At 43.3% G+C, this 21,315-nt stretch overlaps 1 protein-coding gene across 1 annotated transcript in view; it reads left to right on the top strand.

Moving 5' to 3' along the window:
• The first annotated feature begins 11,458 nt into the window (after positions 1-11,458).
• Positions 11,459-21,315, top strand: part of LOC124545688 (myosin heavy chain kinase B) — an 81,638-nt gene continuing 71,781 nt past the window's right edge. Inside the window, exon 1 of the mRNA XM_047124638.1 lies at positions 11,459-11,603. Coding sequence (XP_046980594.1) covers positions 11,484-11,603 — 120 coding nt within the window. The 5' untranslated portion in view covers positions 11,459-11,483. The remainder of the gene's footprint in view (positions 11,604-21,315) is intronic.

Here is a 21,315-nt window from a genome sequence, read left to right on the forward strand (position 1 = left end):
CTGTACGTCAATCTGTACTTTTTATTGTCTAAAGGTATCCATTTCAATAAGACAGTTTACTACAAGTTTCTCACTACCATAAAAATACACTTTAGAGAAAAATTGTTGATGGTAATGGGTATTCATGCCTGAAGTTAAACTCCTTTTGACTTGCTCCCCACTGCAGTCAGAATACGATAATTCTGCACCGAAAAAGTTGGTACATAACATCGCCTTTGCAGCTCGTTAAAGAGACCTTATGATATTACATTTGTCGATGCACCCTTTTGAAGTACCACAGGTGCGTCTAGATCACATTTAACGGCATTAATTACAGATTGCACTGACTCCTCATAATCCTTGTCTACCTTCACGACACAGATCTGCCGGCCGGGGTGGCCGAGTGGTTCTAGGCGCTACAGTCTGGAACCGCGCGATGGCTACGGTCGCACGTTCGAATCCTGCCACGGGCATGGACGTGTGTGATGTTCTTAGGTTAGTTAGGTTTAAGTAGTTCTGAGTTATAGGGGACTGATGACCTTATAAGTTAAGTCCCATAGTGCTCAGGGCCATTTGAACCATTTTTGACACAGTTCTGCTTTCATACCTACCCATTTGTCATGACTGAGAAAGTAATCTGGAATAAATTGCATGCCCTCACCCCTTTTATTGGTCTGCGATTGGGGCTGATCGTGCACGTTTTCGGTTTGACCTCACTAGTTCGCATCCTTTATTGCCCTGGAATTAAATTCTCCTTGACCCTGACACCCTATGGATGTATAATTGTTATTCCGTTGATTCTAATTCCCAGGTGAAGGACCCCCGGATTTTCTATTTGCGGCTGCTTCCTGTCAATTACTGTATTGATCATTGCCACCTGCTGGGGTTGCATTGTGAATTTGTTGGCCATAGCCTCTCTGTTCAGCGTTAGCAGGTCTATTGCAATTCTATTTGTGATTACCTTTGAAACCTCGTTTGTACTTTTGGTTTCCCCCGTTACCATAATTATTTCTTGTATTATTGTTGTTTCACGACGCGAGGTTATTGCCACCGTTTCCATTCTTCCGTTCGCTATTTCTTGGAGGCGCACACTGAATATTAATGTTCTGTGGTTGCGACGACTCCTCTTCACACATTAGTTCAATCGAATCGACTACGGATAAAAAATTGTGTATATCGTTTGCAGGCGTTGTGATCAGGTTTTCCCGTATATGGCCGGGCAGGCGACATTGATAACCACCGCGTCTTGTTCCATCACATTTGAAACAAGTTCTCGTGACATGGAGAACTGAATCCGTACTAGAGCGTCTTTCAATGGCTTCAAGCGAGAAAATGCTCTCGGTGAGATATGGGAACTAGTCTCGTCTAGCGTGAGCGTGGTAGCGTCATGAGGTAAGACATTATTGTCATCAGTACAAACCGAATTTGTGTAATATTCCCGGCAGCCGTCGATATGATCGACATTTTCGGTGTCTCTGTCATTTGTCTTGGCACCCATTGTGGCGAATTTTAATCTTAAAACTGATTGTGAGAATTTTCCAGATAAGTACGTGATATATTCTACGCCAGTATTGCAGCTCATTGTTGCCGTTATATCCACATTCGCTCCAAAAAATCAAAATAATTTTGACCCAAATCTCTATTGCTTTTTTAAAAAAGCTTCAAATTTATGACTGGATGGGGTAAGGTTCTGGTACTGCTTTTAATCGGGGCGTTCACAAGTGCAGTCATGCGAGATATAAGTTGGAGTTTTTTCCTACTTGATAGATGATTTAAATGTTGTTGGTACAATTCCTCCGGTTAACCATTTGTAATTTATGCATACCTTGTGGTTTACAACCTTGGTTCTCACTCGGCAGTACTCCAATCATGAAACAAAGTAAATAAAAAAATTAGTGCAATAGAATGTTCCGCAACATGTTTTGTATCATTTAATTATTAGACCTGTCTATTTTATCCGGCACCGTCCAGGGAACGGTCGCCATTTCTACTGATTGATTAATACTTTTAAGAATAATAATTACGATGGTAATTTGCTACCGCACAATAGGTGCAACCGTATGAGTTCGCTCGGGAGTGTGTTTCTCAGCTAATTTAGGCACAGGGACGCACACCCCAGACGTTAGGCTTACGATTTTTTGTATACACAGAAAAACTGTAACACACAATATTAGCCTTGAAGTTATTTACCTCTTCTTCCTTGAAGACAATGTGACGGCTTCGAACTTGCTCTGTTTAAATTTCTTGCTTCTCCGAAATATTACAGGTACCGGCAGCGCAGATATATAAATCAGGTGAAATACGGAACTATTAAGTGAAATGGACTTATAACCATAAGAATTAACGTATTTCACATTATTATTGAACTAAACATAAATCACGTCCTCTCTCTACCATGGACGAGAAAAGACGGGCAGTACATAATCGATGAAACATCCGACAGGAGTTTTTACAAACATAAAAAAGTTAATGTTCTTCATTTCTTCTCACTAGCTTCATAGGCTTGATTGCTGTGGGCATACCGGGTTTCAGTCTTTGCTGTAAACTACGAATGAATGGAAAAAGAAAAAACATTTCCGTATAGGTAAAGTAGCATAAGTCTCAATAAATGCGGACAGTCTAATCTCAAATGATCCTCCGAGGCACGCTGTCAGAGTGGAGGAGTACACAAGTCTCGTCCACGTCAGAGAGCCTGCATGCTCTAGCCAGCTGCGCTGACAATGCAGGCTTACTTTTTGTTTACCTCCTCCACATGTTTCAAATGTTTGCGAAGTCTTATGAGACTTAACTGCTAAGGTCATCAGTCCCTAAGCTTACACACTACTTAACCTAAATTATCCTAAGGACAAACACACACACCCATGCCCGAGGGAGGAATCGAACCTCCGCCGGGACCAGCCGCACAGTCCATGACTGCAGCGCCCTAGACCGCTCGGCTAATCCCGTGTGGTCCACATACGAGAAGAGGACAGTCCGCCAACAGCGAAGAAGAGCGAACCTTCGACAATGCCAGCTACTCATACTGGCGAATCATCAGAAAAATCGTCCAACAATCGTCGGGCCAAGAACCCAAGACAGAAGACAACAAGCAATGTGTCAACAACAGGCCACGAAAGCCTCGACAATTTTATAACAAACAAAATCTTGATACAATTTCCATACTCGTTTCATTGTTAATAAAACAGTGGAAAAATCGTTATCAAGCAAAATTATTGTCGTCTTGTCAGTAAATAAGATACAATTAAGGAAGATGTTGCACACCGACACTGGAACCATACTGATTCTGCGGACTGGCGGCTCATGCCGCCAGAGGAGGGAGGGGCCTGTTTGTCGGAGGATAATGCCCGCTTCTCAATAGTGCTAAGGGGGTGGATCAGGGCGGAAATACTTTATTGGCTTAAAGTGTTCCTTAGAGAGTCTGTTCTTAAGATTCATTCATACGGTGATAAAAGTCACGGGACAGCGATGTGCATGAATGCAAATGGTGCTAATATAGCGTGCACAAGGTATGAAATGGTAGTGCACTCTGGAGCAGCCATTTGAACTCAGATCATTCATGTGATAATGTGTCCGACGTGATTATGGCCGCACGACGGGAATTAACAGACTTTCAACGCGGACTGTCAGTTGTAGCTAGACGCATAGAACATTCCATTTCGGAAATCCTTAGGTAATTCAATATTGTAAGCTACACAGTGCCAAACTCATGCAGAGAATACTAAAATTTTGGGCATTAGCTCTGACCACGAACAACCCGAAGGCCGACGGCCTTAACTTAACGACTGAGAGCAGCGGCGTTTGCGTAGAGTTGTCAGTGCTAACAGACAAGCAACGCTGCATAAAGTAGTCGCATAAATCAATGTGAGACGTACGACAAACGTAACCGTTAGGACAGTACTGCGTAACTTGGCGTCAATGGGCTACGGCAACAGACGACCGACGCGAGTGCCTTCACTAACAGCACGATGACGCGTGCACCGCCTCTCCAGGGCTCGTAATCATATCGGATGGACCCTAGACGACTGGAAAACCGGTCCCTGGTCCTCGATTGTGGCGCGGAATCCACAAGGCCAAGACCCAAGTTGTCAACAAGTCACTGTGCAAGCTCGTGGCGACTCCATAATGGTGTGAATAGTGTTTACATGGAATGGACTGTGTCCTTTGGTGCAACTGAATCGAACATTGACTGGAAATGGTTATGATCGGCTACCAGGAGACCATTTGCAGCTATTCGTCTACTTTATGTTCCCAAACAACGATGGATCTTTTATGGATTACAATAAGCCATGTCACCAGTCACAGTTGTTAGCGATTGGTTTGAAGGACATTCTGAACAGTTCGACAGAATGATTAGGGTACACAGATCGCCCGACATGAATCCCATCGAAGTTATACTGGACTTCATCGAGAGGTCAGTTCACGCACAGCAGCATGCAACGTAAACAGTTTCTCAATTGTGGACGGCAACAGAGGCTGCATGGCTCAGTATCTCTGCAGTTGACTTTCAAGGACGTGTTGAGTCCATGCCACATCGAGTTGCTGCACTACGCCGGGAAAAATGAGGTCCCACACGATATTAGGAGGTATCCCCTGCCTTTTGTCAGCTCAGTGTATGAAATGTTAAGATAATGTTAAAATCGTGATTTACTGCAGGAGAGTCTGGCTCATCGAGCTCTCGAATGCAACCAATGTAATACCATAATAGTTACTGGCAGAATGGGGGTCCTGTTAATTTCTGATAGTATCACAGAGGGCATTAATATCAACTAAAATACTATTCTCAACAAGATTTCTCTTTGTGACGTGATTTGAGTATGGTATACAGTGTGAACCCTCATGCTTGTCTCGCATTTTCTTAACTTGTCACTTCGTTTGTTTTTGTTATGGGAAGTAAAATGTGAATGCTTGAGAATGTCAAACTAACGTATCTATAGGGATAGAAAAAGTTCAAACGTTATCCCAATCGTGCAAAAAACGCTTCGATTGGTAAGCGGAGGCCAGTTAATCCATATCATTTCGTCAAAAAGAGAGTGTTCCTATATCGGTGAAAGAAAGGCTAACTGTACGGTGCTGATATAGCCGATTAAAGATTTGTTCAATTTCAATATTAAAAAACACAAGTTGAAACCTTGAAAGCTTGTTTTTTCAACAATTAATTCAATTTGGTGGTAGCTATAACCCACGAAATATACATGCAGTTACCTTATACTGTTTTGTAACCTTGGCGTTTTTTCTTCTGTAGTAGATTTTTTCGATTTATTTTACTTTCGATTCTTTTTTTCACATTTTTATAACATCTTTTTCTCGAAAAAGTTGACTATTGTTTCAGAGTGTCGTCATTTTGTTACAACCCATTTTTTAAAAAATATCCCTATGTACTACATTAGACAATATCATCTGTTTCAAAGCAGGTTTTGTAATTTTGTTTTAGGTTGAAAGTTATGGCTTTCAGCTCTCTTGCCAACCTTCCTCGCATTCGCAAAGGCCTTCGCCGATGTCGTGTAGTGTCTTCTGGGTGCAAAATTTACTTAAAAACACATACTTCACTCTTACGGATGTTCAATAAAGGTCTAAAGTCAAACTTCTAATTTGTTTCTTATTAAAAAACGAATATCGGTTCCGAAATCGAACGTCAACCTGGTCTATCCTTTCAAAGCCACGTCTTTCCATCTGTTTACTGGAACGATGTTATCCATTGCAGAACTGTAGATTTCATCGCTCTTTATTTCTCATTTTGTATTTCGAGCCACACATTATCCCACTCACAGACAGTCCTTCACCACAATAACGAGGTAATAGGACTCAAGACGACAGCACAGGGCGACGCATTGTTTTCTTGGCACTCATCTCTTTGTGCCGTGTCACACTGCTCATTTTTCAAGATCGCCAGGTGCCCCAAACTCCAGTATATTTGTACAACTTTCGCTTGAGGTCTATACAGGGTGTTACAAAAAGGTACGCCCAAACTTTCACGAAAAATTCCTCACACACAAAGAAAGAAAATATGTTATGTGGACATGTGTCCGGAAACGCTTACTTTCCATGTTAGAGCTCATTTTATTACTTCTCTTCAAATCACATTAATCATGGAATGGAAACACACAGCAGCAGAACGTACCAGCGTGACTTCAAACACTTTGTTACAGAAAATGTTCAAAATGTACTCCGTTAGCGAGGATACATGCATCCACCCTCCGTCGCATGGAATCCCTGATTCTCTGATGCAGCCCTGGATAATGGCGTATTGTATCACGGGCGTCCACAATACGAGCACGAAGAGTCTCTACATTTGGTACCGGGGTTGCGTAGACAAGAGCTTTCAAATGCCCACCATAAATGAAAGTCAAGAGGGATGAGGTCAGGAGAGCGTGGAGGCCATGGAATTGGTCCGCCTCTACCAATCCATCGGTCACCGAATCTGTTGTTGAGAAGCGTACGAACACTTCGACTGAAATGTGCAGGAGCTCCATCGTGCATGAACCACATGTTGTGTAGTACTTGTAAAGGCACATGTTCTAGTAGCACAGGTAGAGTATCCCGTATGAAATCATGATAACGTGCTCCATTGAGCGTAGGTGGAAGAACATGGGGCCCAATCAAGACATCACCAACAATGCCTGCCCAAACATTCATAGAAAATCTGTGTTGATGACGTGATTGCACAATTGCGTGCGGACTCTCGCCAGCCCACACATGTTGATTGTGAAAATTTACAATTTGATCACGTTGGAATGAAGCCTCATCCGTAAAGAGTACATTTGCACATAAATGAGGATTGACACATTGTTGGATGAACCATTCGCAGAAGTGTACCCGTGGAGGCCAATCAGCTGCTGATAGTGCCTGCACACGCTGTACATGGTACGGAAACAACTGGTTCTCCCGTAGCACTCTCCATACAGTGACGTGGTCAACGTTACCTTGTACAGCAGCAACTTCTCTGACGCTGACATTAGGGTTATCGTCAACTGCACGAAGAATTGCCTCGTCCATTGCAGGTGTCCTCGTCGTCCTAGGTCTTCCCCAGTCGCGAGTCATAGGCTGGAATGTTCCGTGCTCCCTAAGACGCCGATGAATTGCTTCGAACGTCTTCCTGTCGGGACACCTTCATTCTGGAAATCTGTCTCGATACAAAACGTGCCGTGCCACGGCTACTGCCCGTGCTAATCCATACATCAAATGGGTATCTGCCAACTCCGCATTTGTAAACATTGCACTGACTGCAAAACCACGTTCGTGATGAACACTAACCTGTTGGTGCTACGTACTGATGTGCTTGATGCTAGTACTGTAGAGCAATGAGTCGCATGTCAACACAAGCACCGAAGTCAACATTACCTTCCTTCAATTGGGCCAACTGGTGGAGAATCGAGGAAGTACAGTACATACTGACGAAACGAAAATGAGCTCTAACATGGTAATTAAGCGTTTCCGGACACATGTCCACATAACATCGTTTCTTTATTTGTGTGTGAGGAATGTTTCCTGAAAGTTTGGCCGTACCTTTTTGTAACACCCTGTATAGTACCTGCTTCAAAAGGCTTTCGGCAATGACTCGGTATGCGCTGTTACTTAGAAAGGCAATTAAAGTTCAGAGAGAAGGAATAAAAACTTAGAGATTTGTCAGTGAAGTTGCAATTTGGTCACTGACAGCAAAAGGCTTCGAAGGGCAGCTAAACGGAATCGATATTGCCTTGAAAATAAATTCTAATATGAACATACCAAAGAGAACAAGAGTAATGGAATTCAGCCTAGTCAAATCAGACGATACTGAGAGAATCGGATTAGAAAATGAGACACTAAAGGTAGTAGTAGAGAGGAAATACAGCAAAAAAAGTTTTGCATCACCCTGGTTCCCCGATTTCTTGAAGATAAACGTTGACTGTGGGTATGGTATTACAGACACAGTCCCTTTGACTATTCAGAGATAACACTAAACCCGTCAAATGGTTGAAATGGCTCTGAGCACTATGCGACATAACTTCTGAGGTGATCAGTCCCCTAGAACTTAGAACTAATTAAACCTAACTAACCTAGGGACATCACAAACATCCATGCCCGAGGCAGGATTCGAAGCTGCGACCGTAGCGCTCGCTCGGTTCCAGACTGTAGCGCCTAGAACCGCACGGCCACTTAGGCCGGCCTAAACCCGTCCAAAGATGTAAACAACCATGCATGAGCAGCGACTGTTAGACGGATGGGGTCCGACAGCCGATCAGTTCCAGTCATTCCACCAGGAAGGAGGTACACGGCTCGTGTTGTCTGTAGTTCAACAATGTCTAGACGGTGAATACCGCTGTTCGATCACTTCCGCATTGCTACTTTGTGCCAGGAAGGGCTCTCAACAAGGGAAGTGTCCATGCGTCTCGGAGTGAACCAAAGCGATGTTGTTCGGACATGGAGGAGATACAGAGAGACGGGAACTGTCGATGACATGCCTCGCTCAGGCTGCCAAAGGGCTACTACTGCAGTGGATGACCGCTACCTACCGATTATGGCTCAGAGGAACCCTGACAGCACCATGTTGAATAATGCTTTCCGTGCAGCCACATGACGTCTTGTTACGACTCAAACTGTGCACAATAAGTTGCATGATTCGCAACTTCACTCCCGACGTCAATGGCGAGGTCCATCATGCAACCACGAAACCCTGCAGCGCGGTAGAGATGGGCCCAACAACATGCCAAATGGACTGCTCATGACTGGCATCACGTTCTCTTCACCGACGAGTGTCGAATATGCCTTCAACCAGACAATCGTCGGAGACGTGTTTGGAGGCAACCCGGTCAGGCTGAACGCCTTAGACACACTGTCCAGCGAGTACAGAAAGGTGGAGGTTCCCTGTTCTTTTGAGGTGGCATTATGTGCGGCTGACGTACGCCGGTGGTGGTCATGGAAGTCACCGTAGCGGCTGAACGATACGTGAATGCCATTCTCCAACCCATAGTGTAACCATATCGGCAGTATATTGGCCAGGCATTCGTCTTCGTTGACGACCATTCGCGCTCCCATCGTGCACATGTTGTGAATGACTTCCTTCAGGATAACGACATCGCTCGGCTAGAGGGGCCAGTATGTTTTCCAGATACGAACCCTGTCGAACATGCCTGGGATAGATTGAAAAGGGCTGTTTATGGACGACGTGACCCACCAACCACTGTGAGGGATCTACACCGAATCGCCGTTGAGAAGTGGGACAATCTGGACCAACAGTGCCTTGATGAACTTGTGGATAGTATGCCACGACGAATACAGGCATGCATCAATACAAGAGGAGGTGCTACTGGTTATTAGTGGTACTGGTTTGTACAGCAATCTGGAGCATCCCCTCTGAAGGTCTCGCTGTATGGTGGTACAACATGCAATGTGAGGTTTTCATGAGCAATAAAGAAAGCTGAAGTGATGTTTATGTTGATCTCTATTCCAATTTTCTGTACAGGTTCCGGAACTCTCGGAACCAAGGTTATGCAAAACTTTTTTTGATGTGTGTAAAATGCAGACTGTCAATGGCAGGAAAAGCATATCTGGAAAGAGGAATCTGTTAACATATGCACGTATTGCGTGGTGTGTGAGAAAAGTAGTGGGACTGACAACGCTGCGAGCGATTTGGGAACGCTGTGTTCTACTTGTGTAGACCAGTGTGTTCATCCCTCCAAATGCTCATTCTGAGTTTCAAGTCCGTACAACCATCACGTTATTTTTGAGAACTCAGTCAGTCAACTTGTATTTTTGTTGGGTGTAACGAGAGTAGAACAGCGGAATTTAGAACAACGTTATGTCATTAAGTTTTGTGTTTAACTTAGGGAATCCGCGAGTGTGACCTTTGAGAAATTGAAACAGGCCTATGTGGAAAATTCCTTATCAAGAAAACAGGTTTTTCGCTGGCACAAATCATTTATAGATGGCTGACGACACGTTGAAAATGAACCTCGCTCAGGGAGGCCTTCAACTTCAAAAACTGACGAATACTTCGAAGAACACGCGCCTGCTCTTTTGAGATCAGACTGACGTTTAACAAAAATGGCAAAGTGTCAACCAAGTGATTTACAAGGATGTCCTTGAACGGCTTAGGAAAAAAACGTGAATCGAGTGAGACCCGACATTACAGACAAGTGGATGCTTCATCAAGACAACGCCACATGTCTCACGGGCACTTGTGTCACGGAATGTTTGGCATCAAAGGCATTCCTGTTGTTTCACGGCCCCCCTAGTCACCTGATCTGAGTCCTTTCCCGAAATTGAAAAATATCTCAAAAGCGCTTAATTTGGGGACTCTGGAGAACATTCAAAAGAATGTGACCGACATGCTAAAGGCCCTATCAGTTGAACAACGATTCCACCGGACTGTAGCAGGGGTAGGGAACTACTTTGAGGGGGACTATATTATTGACTGAAAAAGTCAGTCTCATTACTTTTCTCATACATCTCGTATAAATTAAAAGCCCCCTGCTACGTTTTTCTGTGTGTATATGAAGGCTAATCACTGGAAATACACTTGGCATTTTGATACCGTTTTCAATAATAAACTGATTCACAAGGAAAGCTTTGCATATAATGTATAACCACGACACCAGACAAGAACTACGTCAGTAGACACTTAGTGCTAAGTGGGCGCTAGTTATGAGGTCCTTGTGGAGATATTTGTCTGGAGTGTAACCGTGTACGGAAGTAAAACGTGGACGATAAACAGTTCACACAATAAGGAAATATAAGCTTTTGGAATGTGCTGCTGCAGAGGAATGCCCGAGATTAGAATTTCAGATCGAATAACCATTGAGGAGGCCATGAATCGAACTGGGGGAAAAGAAATTTATGACACAACTTGAGTAATATGTGGAATCGGTGAGAGGACATATCCTGACGCGTCAAAGAAGAGTGGGTGGAGAGGGAGGGGTCAAAGTTGTACAGCAACATCTGGGCAGGAAGACAGAAGTTCAAATGGATTTAGGCTGCAATAGGTGTTCAGAGATGAAGGGGTATGCACGGGATATACTAGCGTCGTACGCTGGATCTAAGAAATCTCCGGTCTGAAGGCTACACCAAGAACTGTTAGCTGGAGTGTCCAAGATGTAGTTCTCAGATTATCGACGGTGCTGGGCTGTGGCGTGCAGTACCTGTCATTATTGGTAGGTGCACAGTGTGACTGAGTGGACCATCGGGCTTTCTGTGTTACACAATTATAACAAATTCAACTGATCAACTCGACTTCGATTATTAACGTTCATCTCAGTTAATCCGTTTTCAATACTCTCTCCATCAGATCTTCAGATCTGCTCCTTGAACCAGACGCCTGCCGCCTCGAGGTGCTAGACCCCTCCCGAAGCCACTGACAGGGCCGAGAGTTCTCCAGAAGCCGCCGGAGACGCCTGCGGGCCGCTCCCCTCGCCGCGCCGGGATATTTCGGTCCGCCAGCAACCCACGCAGGGCGTGCTCCGGCACTGACCTAGAGGCTCCCTCCTATAAATAGGCGAACGTCCCTGCGGTCGCGTCAGTGCCCCGCCAGCATGCATGGGATCAGCGTCACCGCCTCCGTGTCGGAGCAGGACCGCCACCTCACCGACATCTCCACCATCATCTTCGGCAACGGCAGACTCTATAGCGGCGGCGACGATGGCAAGGTCAAGGTACGCCATCCCCAAATATGCTCGCGCACATTGGTTACCTAGGCACCAATGTTGAGATCGCCCTTAAGTAGAAAGCTAGAGTCGTCGCTGGATATTGTGGTCGGTGCGCAGTGACCAGTTTTCGTACGAAGCCCTGTGCAAGTTCATTCGTTCGTTCGGAAAGGGAGACTAATAGTGTTTGCCCCTTTTGGGCAGTCGGCAATGATAGAATCGTGGCGCACGCCCCGCAGTCTTTCTAAAACGATTTTACAGTAAGTGTTCGGTAAAAAATTTCTTTACTGACGTACTTGTAGCTTTATATGTCAGATTCATGACGATGACCTCATCATTTCGTTAATAATCATAGTTATTGTGATACTTGCATGAGAGTAAGACACTTCACGAAATTCTAAGAGGTTAGCAAATGAAAAGTAGGGGTCGCTGTGATTTTACGTTTCGTGCGTATTAAGTAATACGTTACTGCGTATGAAATTCAGCTAACGTATTGAATGTTTCGTTAGACCTGGGTAGAGGTCTCCATCTGTCCCCAATATCAAGAAAAATGATCTGACGTAACACACTCACCTGCGATGACGTGTGCCAGCGATAAAGCCAGAGTGAAATATTCATAACATTCCTCATATTTCGTAAACGGTTTGAGAGAGCTAAGTGAGATTTTGGCAAATGATAGCATGCAAAGAGGAAAGTATTTTGCCACATGGTTGCTGTGCAAACTTCATTATATACCTTGTTATTCTACTAACTACAGACTTTTTCGATCAAAGAATGTAATTTATAAGGCCCATGGATAGCTGATGAAACGAGAAATGCTATGGGTTTTGGAACAACATAAGCGAAGACGTAACACGTTTATTTTGTACCGATTATGTACTTTTTAGTTAGCAATTGACCTCACTTTTCCTCAATTCCTCACTTAACAGACTTAATAGACTGCGGCTGTACATGTTAGTGAGGTGACACTATGTAAAATCCGCTGTTTTGGCAGAGGAAACAAACTTAAACGTTGAAACAAGAGGAATGTGTAGGTTTTACACAAAATTCGCCCCTCATGACACCTTTCTGATAGCTCCAAGTGGTCAACAAACTAGGCGGAAATAAATCGCTGCTTTTTTTGCATTTTAGCGGAATTCTTTTTAAGGGGTGACAATTATGGAACTATATGAAATAAAATCTTCATAACTTCTTAACGGTTTGCGTTAGGACGTTCAAACTGCGCTATTTGTCCGCGGGGCATGGCGGGAATTAGTATGGTATATACGGTTTGGTTTAGCGACGAAGCCCAGTTTCATTTGGGTGGGTTCGTCAATAAGCAAAATTGGCGCATTTGGAAGACTGAGAAAACGCATTTCTCGATCGAGAAGTCTCTTCACCCTCAACTTGTGACGCACACTGGACTCGCATTCGGGAGGACGACGGTTCAATCCCGTCTCCGGCCATCCTGATTTAGGTTTTCCGTGATTTCCCTAAATCCCTTCAGGCAAATGCCGGGATGGTTACTTTGAAAGGGCACGGCCGATTTCCTTCCCCATCCTTCCCTCACCCGAGCTTGCGCTCCGTCTCTAATGACCTCGCTGTCGACGGGACGTTAAACGCTAATCTCCTCCTCCTCCTCCCTCAACTTGTGACTACGTTGTATGCAATGTCCTGTCACTGAACAATCCATACGATGTTCCTTGATGGCACGATGACTAGTGAACGTTGCCTGAAGGTTTTGGAAGATGATTTCATCCCTGTTATCCACAGTGACCATCATTTCGACAAGATGTGGTTCATGCAAGACCCCATAGAAGCAGGAGAGTGTTTGATGTCCCGGAGGAGCACTTTGTGGACCGCATTCTGGCTCTGGGGTACCCAGAGACCACTGGCATGGGCCTCGTTTGGCCACCATATTCTCCCGATCTGAACACAAGCGACTCCTTTTCGTGGAGCTGAATTAAAGACAAGGTGTACAGCAATAACCCCAAAACCATTGCTGAGCTGAAAACAGCCATTCAGGAGGTCATCGATGTTTCAACACTTCAGCAGGTCATGCAGAAATTCGCTTTTCGTCTGCACCACATCGTCGCCAACGATGGCAGGCAGGCCGGCCGGTGTGGCCGAGCGGTTCTAGGAGCTACAGTCTGGAACCGCGCGACCGCTACTTTCGCAGGTTCGAATCCTGCCTCGGGCATGGAGGTGTGTGATGTCCTTAGGTTAGTTAGCTTTAAGTAGTGCTAAGTTCTAGGGGACTGATGACCTCAGAAGTTAAGTCCCATAGTGCTCAGAGCCATTTGATGGCAGGCATATCGAACATATCGCAACCTAAATCCGAATATCTGTAGTGACGTTCACATGTTGAATAAAGTTGGTACACGCCGAAGTTTGTAACTAATTTACGTTTTCCTTCATATAGTTCAATAATTGTCACCCTGTGTGCAGATACTAACCAAAGCAGAGATGACAGGTCGTTTTGAGTAGGTACCAGGCAAATGTGGGCGTGGAGGGGCTCCACTTCATATTTACAAAAAATGTGAATGTGGGCTTCAGTTTAGAATGGCGTTTCCCCTCGAGCGCTCAGCACATCCACTACAGCGCCTCTCCGTAATCCCTACCCTACCAGTACCGCTTCCACCAGGCTTTCCCTGTTGATTGCGCATCTACTCGCCACGTTATTCTGCGTGCACTCTACATATATGCTTGATAACTTGCCATCTTTCACGTTCATGGAGATTCAGCTGCCGTCTGTAAGGAATAATTGGCCAACGGCGGAAGAAAAGTACTTTTCGTTCACTGTGAAACCAAAGTAAGACGCCAGATTTTCCACAAATGAGAAAATTCACTCTCTTTAGTCACAAATGTCTAGATAGAAATTGGTAGATATGTTACAGTTACGGTTCATCTATGAATCACAATCAGAGCTAAAAATCTGATATCGTGTTATAGAAGTAACTCGTCAAAGAAAATCACCAGGCACTTATTGTGAACCATTAAAATTAAAAGATGTTCGGGTTTTAAGTGCCCATAATGAGTGCTTGACAATACCTGGGTGTGTTACTTCCGCAACGAGATTGGGTTATTCGTTCTAATAATGCCTCATAGAGTCGAAACTAATTAATTGAAACGTCTCTCAGACATTTCTCTCGACGCTACATCCGCAACTGTTACTCACTGCCAATGATAAAAATCCGATACAGTTGTAAAAATTGTTTATTGCTAAAAAGGAAAGCACTAACCGGTTTCAGGACATATGTCCCATCTTCTAGTGCAGCTGCAATATTTTAAATGAATAATAATATCTATCCACATGATTAAGACAATCAAAGCTAAACAAAACCAGTAGATATTCTTAGAAAAAACCGTTATACGTACATTAAAATGTTAGTTCACAAAAGTTAACCTTAGTTATGTGTGTTTTGTGGACTCACGTTTTTATGTACACATAAGGTTTTTTTTTCTAAGAATTTCTGTCAGTTCTGTTTCGCTCTGATTACTTTAACCATGTGGATAGGTATTATTATTCATTTAAAATTTTGCAGGTGCACCTGACGATAGGACATACGTCGTGAAACTGGATAGTGTTTTGCTTTTTAGACATCAGAACACCTCACCTAATAAAAGGAATTCTATTTGTTAAGGTATTCTTATTCTTATGGTGATGTGTATCGGAAGATGGACTGACTGGGATGAAATACTCTACGTAATTGTTACCGTAAAACAGCTGCTTTCCTTCCTTCTAGCTACATGAAAAGTAAAATTTCTCATTTGTTTGCACGTATCTTATGTGCATTTTCCTGAAAATGGTTGTTTAGAAAGCACGAAGTTATATTTTTACTTACTTATACTTTTATGCCAACGTCTTGCCGCAGTGGTAACACGTTCCCGTCAGATCACCGAAGTTAAGCGCTGTTGGGCTTAGATGGATCACGGTCTGGGTATGCCAGATGTTGTTGGCAAGCGGAATGCGCTCAGCTCTTGTGAGGCCAACTGAGAAGCTACTTGATATAGAAGTGGCGGCACCGGACACGAAAACTGGCAACGGCCGGATGAGTGGTGTGCTGACCACATGCCCCTCCCTGTACACATCCGGTGACCCCTAAGCCCTGAGGATGGCACGGCAAACGGGCGGTACCGTTGAGCCTTCAAGGCCTGTTCGGGCAGCCTTTGTTCCTTTTTTTTTTTTTTAATATTGTAATGAACTGGCCAACTGCTTACATCAACATGCGACTGCTATTACTTTAATGCTATTTATTGTTTTCCTGATTGACAATATTGAAAGTAATTTTGCGAGTGCTTGGGTGTATGTGTGTGTGTGTGTGTGTGTGTGTGTGTGTGTGTGAGTGAGTGTGTGTACATCAGAGTAGAAAAGTGGGATGACCATGAAAAATTAAGGAGAGAACATCGATGACAATAACATCAATAGAAGAGTGTGTCAGCAGATTTAGCGTGTAAATCATGATCTTAAAAGAAAGAAATGAAGATTCTATCAAAATTATATGTTTTCAGAAAATAAACTACGCGCCTCCCTTCAGCAATACAGTGTTGGCAAAAGAACATAAACCCGGAAGCATCTGGCATGTGCATTAATTTCACCTTAAAACACAGAAGAAAAGGAAGTTTTAGATATGCTATAAACATATACCTGTTTCTTTCATACAGAGGCACATAGACGGTCACTTTTCCCTCACTCCATTTGCAAGTGGAAATGAAAAGGAATGACTATTGCTGGTACAAGGTACCCGTCTCCGTGAACCGTATGGTGGCTTGCGGAGTATGACTGCAGATGTAGATGAAACGTAAAACAGTAGTCATCTAGTCCATATTACAATAATGTTTCCTTAGCACTGAAGATACTGTTGTGCAACTCTGTGCCAAATTTTCACACATATTATGTTTTCTGTGGAGCGTAGTTCATTAACTTAAACTCACGTAAAACGTATTACAGTAAGTGAACTCACTAAAAATTCATTTTGCAACAGATCTTAATTTTGCATTGGCTCCCGTTAATCTTCTTTGTTCCAAGGTCTGGCAGCTATCCTGAAATGCTACGTGTCACAGTGTAGACGTAGGTCTCATCACACATATCATTGTTTGTTCTTCTATATCCATCTGGTTAACTACTTTGTCCTTATTCTAGATTTTCTGTATTACGATGAGGTTCGCTGCATTCTGCAGTATTTTAAAAAGGATTATCGACTTCGTGACGGTTGAAAATCTTTCCCATAACTGGAGAACCCCCCATGAACCATGGACCATGGACCATGGATCCTGCTGTTGGTGGGGCGGCTTGCGTGCCTCAGCGATACAGATAGCCGTACCGTAGGTGCAGCTACAACGGAGGGGTATCTGTTGAGAGGCCAGACAAACGAGTGATTTCTGAACAGGGGCAGCAGCCTTTTCAGTAGTTGCAGGGGCAACAGTCTGGATGATCGACTCATCTGGCCTTGTAACACTAACCAAAACGCCCTTGTTGCGCTGGTATTGCGAACAGCTGAAAGCAAGGGGAAACTACAGCCGTAATTTTTTCCGAGGGCATACAGCTTTACTGTATGGTTAAATAATGATGGCGTTCTCTTGGGTAAAATATTTCGGAGATAAAATAGTCCCCAGTTCCGACCTCCGGGTGGGGACTACTCAGGAGGACGTCGTTATCAGGAGAAAGAAAACTGGCGTTCTACGGATCGGAGCTTGGAATGTCAGATCCCTTAATCGGGCTGGTAGGTTAGAAAATTTTAAATGGGAAGTGGATATGTTGAAGTAAGATATAGTGAGAATTAGTGAAGTTCGGTGGCAGGAGGAACAAGACTTCTGGTCAGGTGAAATGAGGGTTATAAATAAAAAATCAAGAAAAGGTAATGCAGGAGTAGGTATAATAACGAATAAAAAAATAGGAGCGAGGGTCAGCAACTACAAACAACATAGTTAACGCATTATTGTAGCCAAGATAGACACGAAGCCCAGGCCTACCACAGTAGTACAAGTTTATATGCCAATTAGTTCCGCAGATGACGAAGAGATTGATGAAATGTATGATGGTATAAAAGAACTTATTCAGATAGTGAAGGGAGACAAAAATTTATCAGTCATGGGGGACTGCAATTCGATAGTAGGAAAAGGAAGAGAAGGAAGTAGTAGGTGAATATGGATTGTGGTTAAGGAAAGAAAGAGGAAGCGGGCTGGTAGAATTTTGCTCAGAGCATAACTTAATTATAGCTAACACTTGGTTTAAGAATCACGAAAGAAGCCTGTATACGTGGAGACACTGGAAGGTTTAGGATAGGTTATATAATAGTAAGACAGAGATTTAGGAACCAGGTTTTCAATAGTAAGACAGATGTGGACTCTGACCTTAATCTATTGGTTATGATCTGTAGATTAAAACTGAAGGAACTGTAAAAAAGTGGGAATTTAAGAAGATGGGACCTGGATAAACAGAAAGAATCAGAGTTTCAGAGCGAGCATTAGGGAACGATTGAGAGGAACAGGAAAAAGAAATACAGTAGAAGAAGAATGGGTAGCTTTGAGAGATGAAATAGTGACGGCAGCGGAGGATCAAGTAGGTAAAAAGACGACGGCTATTAGATATCCCTGGGTAACAGAAGAGATATTGAATTTAATCGAAGAAAGGAGAAAATACAAAAATGCAGTAAATGAAGCAGGCAAAAAGCAATACAAACGTCTCAAAAATGAGATCGACAGGAAGTGCAAAATGGCTAAGCATGGATGGCTAGAGGACAAATGTAAGGATGTAGAGGCATATATCACCACGTGTAAGATAGATACTGCCCACAGGAAAATTAAAAAGACCTTTGGAGAAAAGAAAACCACTTGTATGGATATCAAGAGCTCAGATGGAAAACAATTTCTAAGCAAAGAATGGAAAGCAAGAAAGGTGGAAGGGTTATACAGAGGGTCTATACAAGGGCGATGTACTTTACGGCAATATTTTGGAAATGGAAGAGCACGTCGATGAAGAAATGGACGATATGATACTGCGTGAAGAATTTGACAGAGCACTGAAAGGCCTAAATCGAAATAAGGCCCCGGGAGTAGACAACGTTCCATTAGAACTACTGATAGCCTTGGGAGAGCCAGTCCTGACAAAACTCTACCATCTGGTGAGCAAGATGTATGTGACAGGCGAAGCACTCTCAGACTTCAAGAAGAATATAATAATTCCAATCCCAAAGATAGCAGGTGTTGCCAGGTGTGAAAATTACCGAACTATCAGTTTAATAAGCCATGGCTGCAAAATACTAACTCGAATTCTTTACAGACGAATGGAAAAACTGGTAGACGCCAACCTCGGGGAAGACGAGTTTGGATTCCGTAGAAAGGTTGGAACACGTGAGGCAATACTGACCCTACGACTTATCTTAGGAAAAGATTAAGGAAAGGAAAACCTACGTTTCTAGCATTTGTAGACCTAGAGAAAGCTTTTGACAATGTTGACTGGAATACTCTCTTTCTAATTCTGAAGATGGCGGGGGTAAAATACAGTGAGCGAAAGGCTATTTACAATTTCTACAGAAACCAGAGGGCAGTTATAAGAGTCGAGGATCATGAAAGGGAAACAGTGGTTGGGAAGGGAGTGAGACAGGGTTGTAGCCCCTACCCGATGTTATTCAATCTGTATATCGAGCAAGCAGTAAAGGAAACAAAAGAAAAATTTGGAGTAGGAATTAAAATCCATGGGGAAGAAATAAAAACTCTGAGGTTTCCTCATGACATTGTAATTCTGTCACAGACAGCAAAGAACCTGGAAGGGCAGTTAAAAGCAATGGAGAGTGTCTTGGAAAGATGGTATAAGATGAAAATCAGCAAAAGCAAATCGAGGATAATGGAATGTAGTCTAATTAAATTAGGTTAGAAAAGAGACACTTTAAAGTAAATGAGTTTTGCTATTTGGGGTGCAAAGTAACTGATGATGGTCGAAGTAGAGAGGATATATAATGTAGACTGGCAATGGCGAGAAAATCGTTTCTGAAGAAGAGAAATTTGTTGATATCGACTATAGATTTAAGTGTCAGGAAGTCTTTTCTAAATGTATTTGTATGGAGTGTATGGTGTGAACCATGGACAATAAATAGTTTAGACAAGAAGAAAATAGAAGTTTTCGAAATTTGCCGCTACAGAAGAATGCTGAAGATTAGATGGGTAGATCACGTAACTAATGAGTACGTACTGAATAGAATTGGGGAGAAGAGGAATTTGTGGCACAACTTGGTAGGACATGTTCTGAGACATCAAGGGATCACCAATTTAGTACTGGAGGGCAGCGTGGAGGTTAAAAATCGTAGAGGGAGGCTAAGAGATGAATACACTAAGCAGATTCAGAAGGATGTAGGGTGCAGTAGTTACTTGGAGATGAAGAACCTTGCACAAGATAGAGTAGCATGGAGAGCTACATCAAACCAGTCTGTGAAATGAAGACCACAACAACAACAAGAACAACAACTGGACAAAGATTATCGTTTAGATAAATTTATGAACTACATGTGAGTACATAATTTTCCTATATAATTTCTTGTATAGTTAAACTACATTTTAACAGAAACAGGATCTTTATTCGTTTTGTCCTGTTTATATACAGATAAGGCTCTAAAGCCGCGAAACTAATTGGAACACAAACAAACAATTATCGTTCAGCTGAAGTAGTCTTTTTCATCATGGTACCACTTGACAGGATGTAGAGAATTCGTTATTTTAGCGTTTTCTGCGAGAAAGAATTCCAATGAACTACTTATTTTATTTACATGTCTTTTATGAGCCGATCACATAAAATATTTTTCATCCATTTAAATACAAATGTGACGTTCGATCAGTGACTGTCACTGTAGATGGTTCAAAATGCGCGCAGTCCGGAACCGTGCGACTGCTACGGTCGCAGATTCGAATCCTGCCTCGGGCATGGATGTGTGTGATGTCCTTAGGTTAGTTAGGTTTAAGTAGTTCTAAGTTCTAGGGGACTGATGACCACAGCAGTTGAGTCCCATTGTGCTCAGAGCCATTTGAACCATTTTTTTGGTTCAAAATGGTTCAAATGGCTCTGAGCGCTATGGGACTTAATTTCTGTGGTCATCAGTCCCCTAGACCTTAGAACTACTTAAACCTAACGAACCTAAGGACATCACACACATCCATGCCCGAGGTAGGATTCGAACCTGCGACCGTAGCGGCCGCGTGGTTCCAGACTGTAGTGCCTAGAACCGCTCGGCCACTGTAGATGGCACTAGGCCGATTCAGTACCCAGTGGGGAATATTTGGGAGGAGATATGCAATTACGGCATTTGCTTCATAACCGAGGAGAATGAACCAGACAACTGGAATTGATTTGTTTCTGGGATAGTACGTCTGAGGCAAAAATTTGAGGGCCTGGTGTGTATGCGGGCTTGCACGTGTGGTGTGTGTGTGTGTGTGTGTGTGTGTGTGTGTGTGTGTGTGTGTGTGTTTTACTGCAAAGAGTGGGTGGCGGAATGATTGGTGCATATAATGGTCAATACATTGCATCAACGGACGGTTTGTTTCGTAAGTTCATAATCGCTTCCTTCCCTTGTGTCCTATTTGGTCAGTTACACTTCGTACGACGAAAGAAGAGCTCTGACAGTTGTCAACGATGTTGTCAGGTTTCAAGTGCGAAGCGTAAAAGGTCGCTGACGGTACCGAAGTTACGTGGCTGGAAACAATAGACATCTATAGACTATGTTGTTGAGAAGTATTCAAAATCGCGTTACTT

The sequence above is a fragment of the Schistocerca americana genome, chromosome 1 (assembly GCF_021461395.2).
Source record: "Schistocerca americana isolate TAMUIC-IGC-003095 chromosome 1, iqSchAmer2.1, whole genome shotgun sequence".
Taxonomy (NCBI): domain Eukaryota; kingdom Metazoa; phylum Arthropoda; class Insecta; order Orthoptera; family Acrididae; genus Schistocerca; species Schistocerca americana.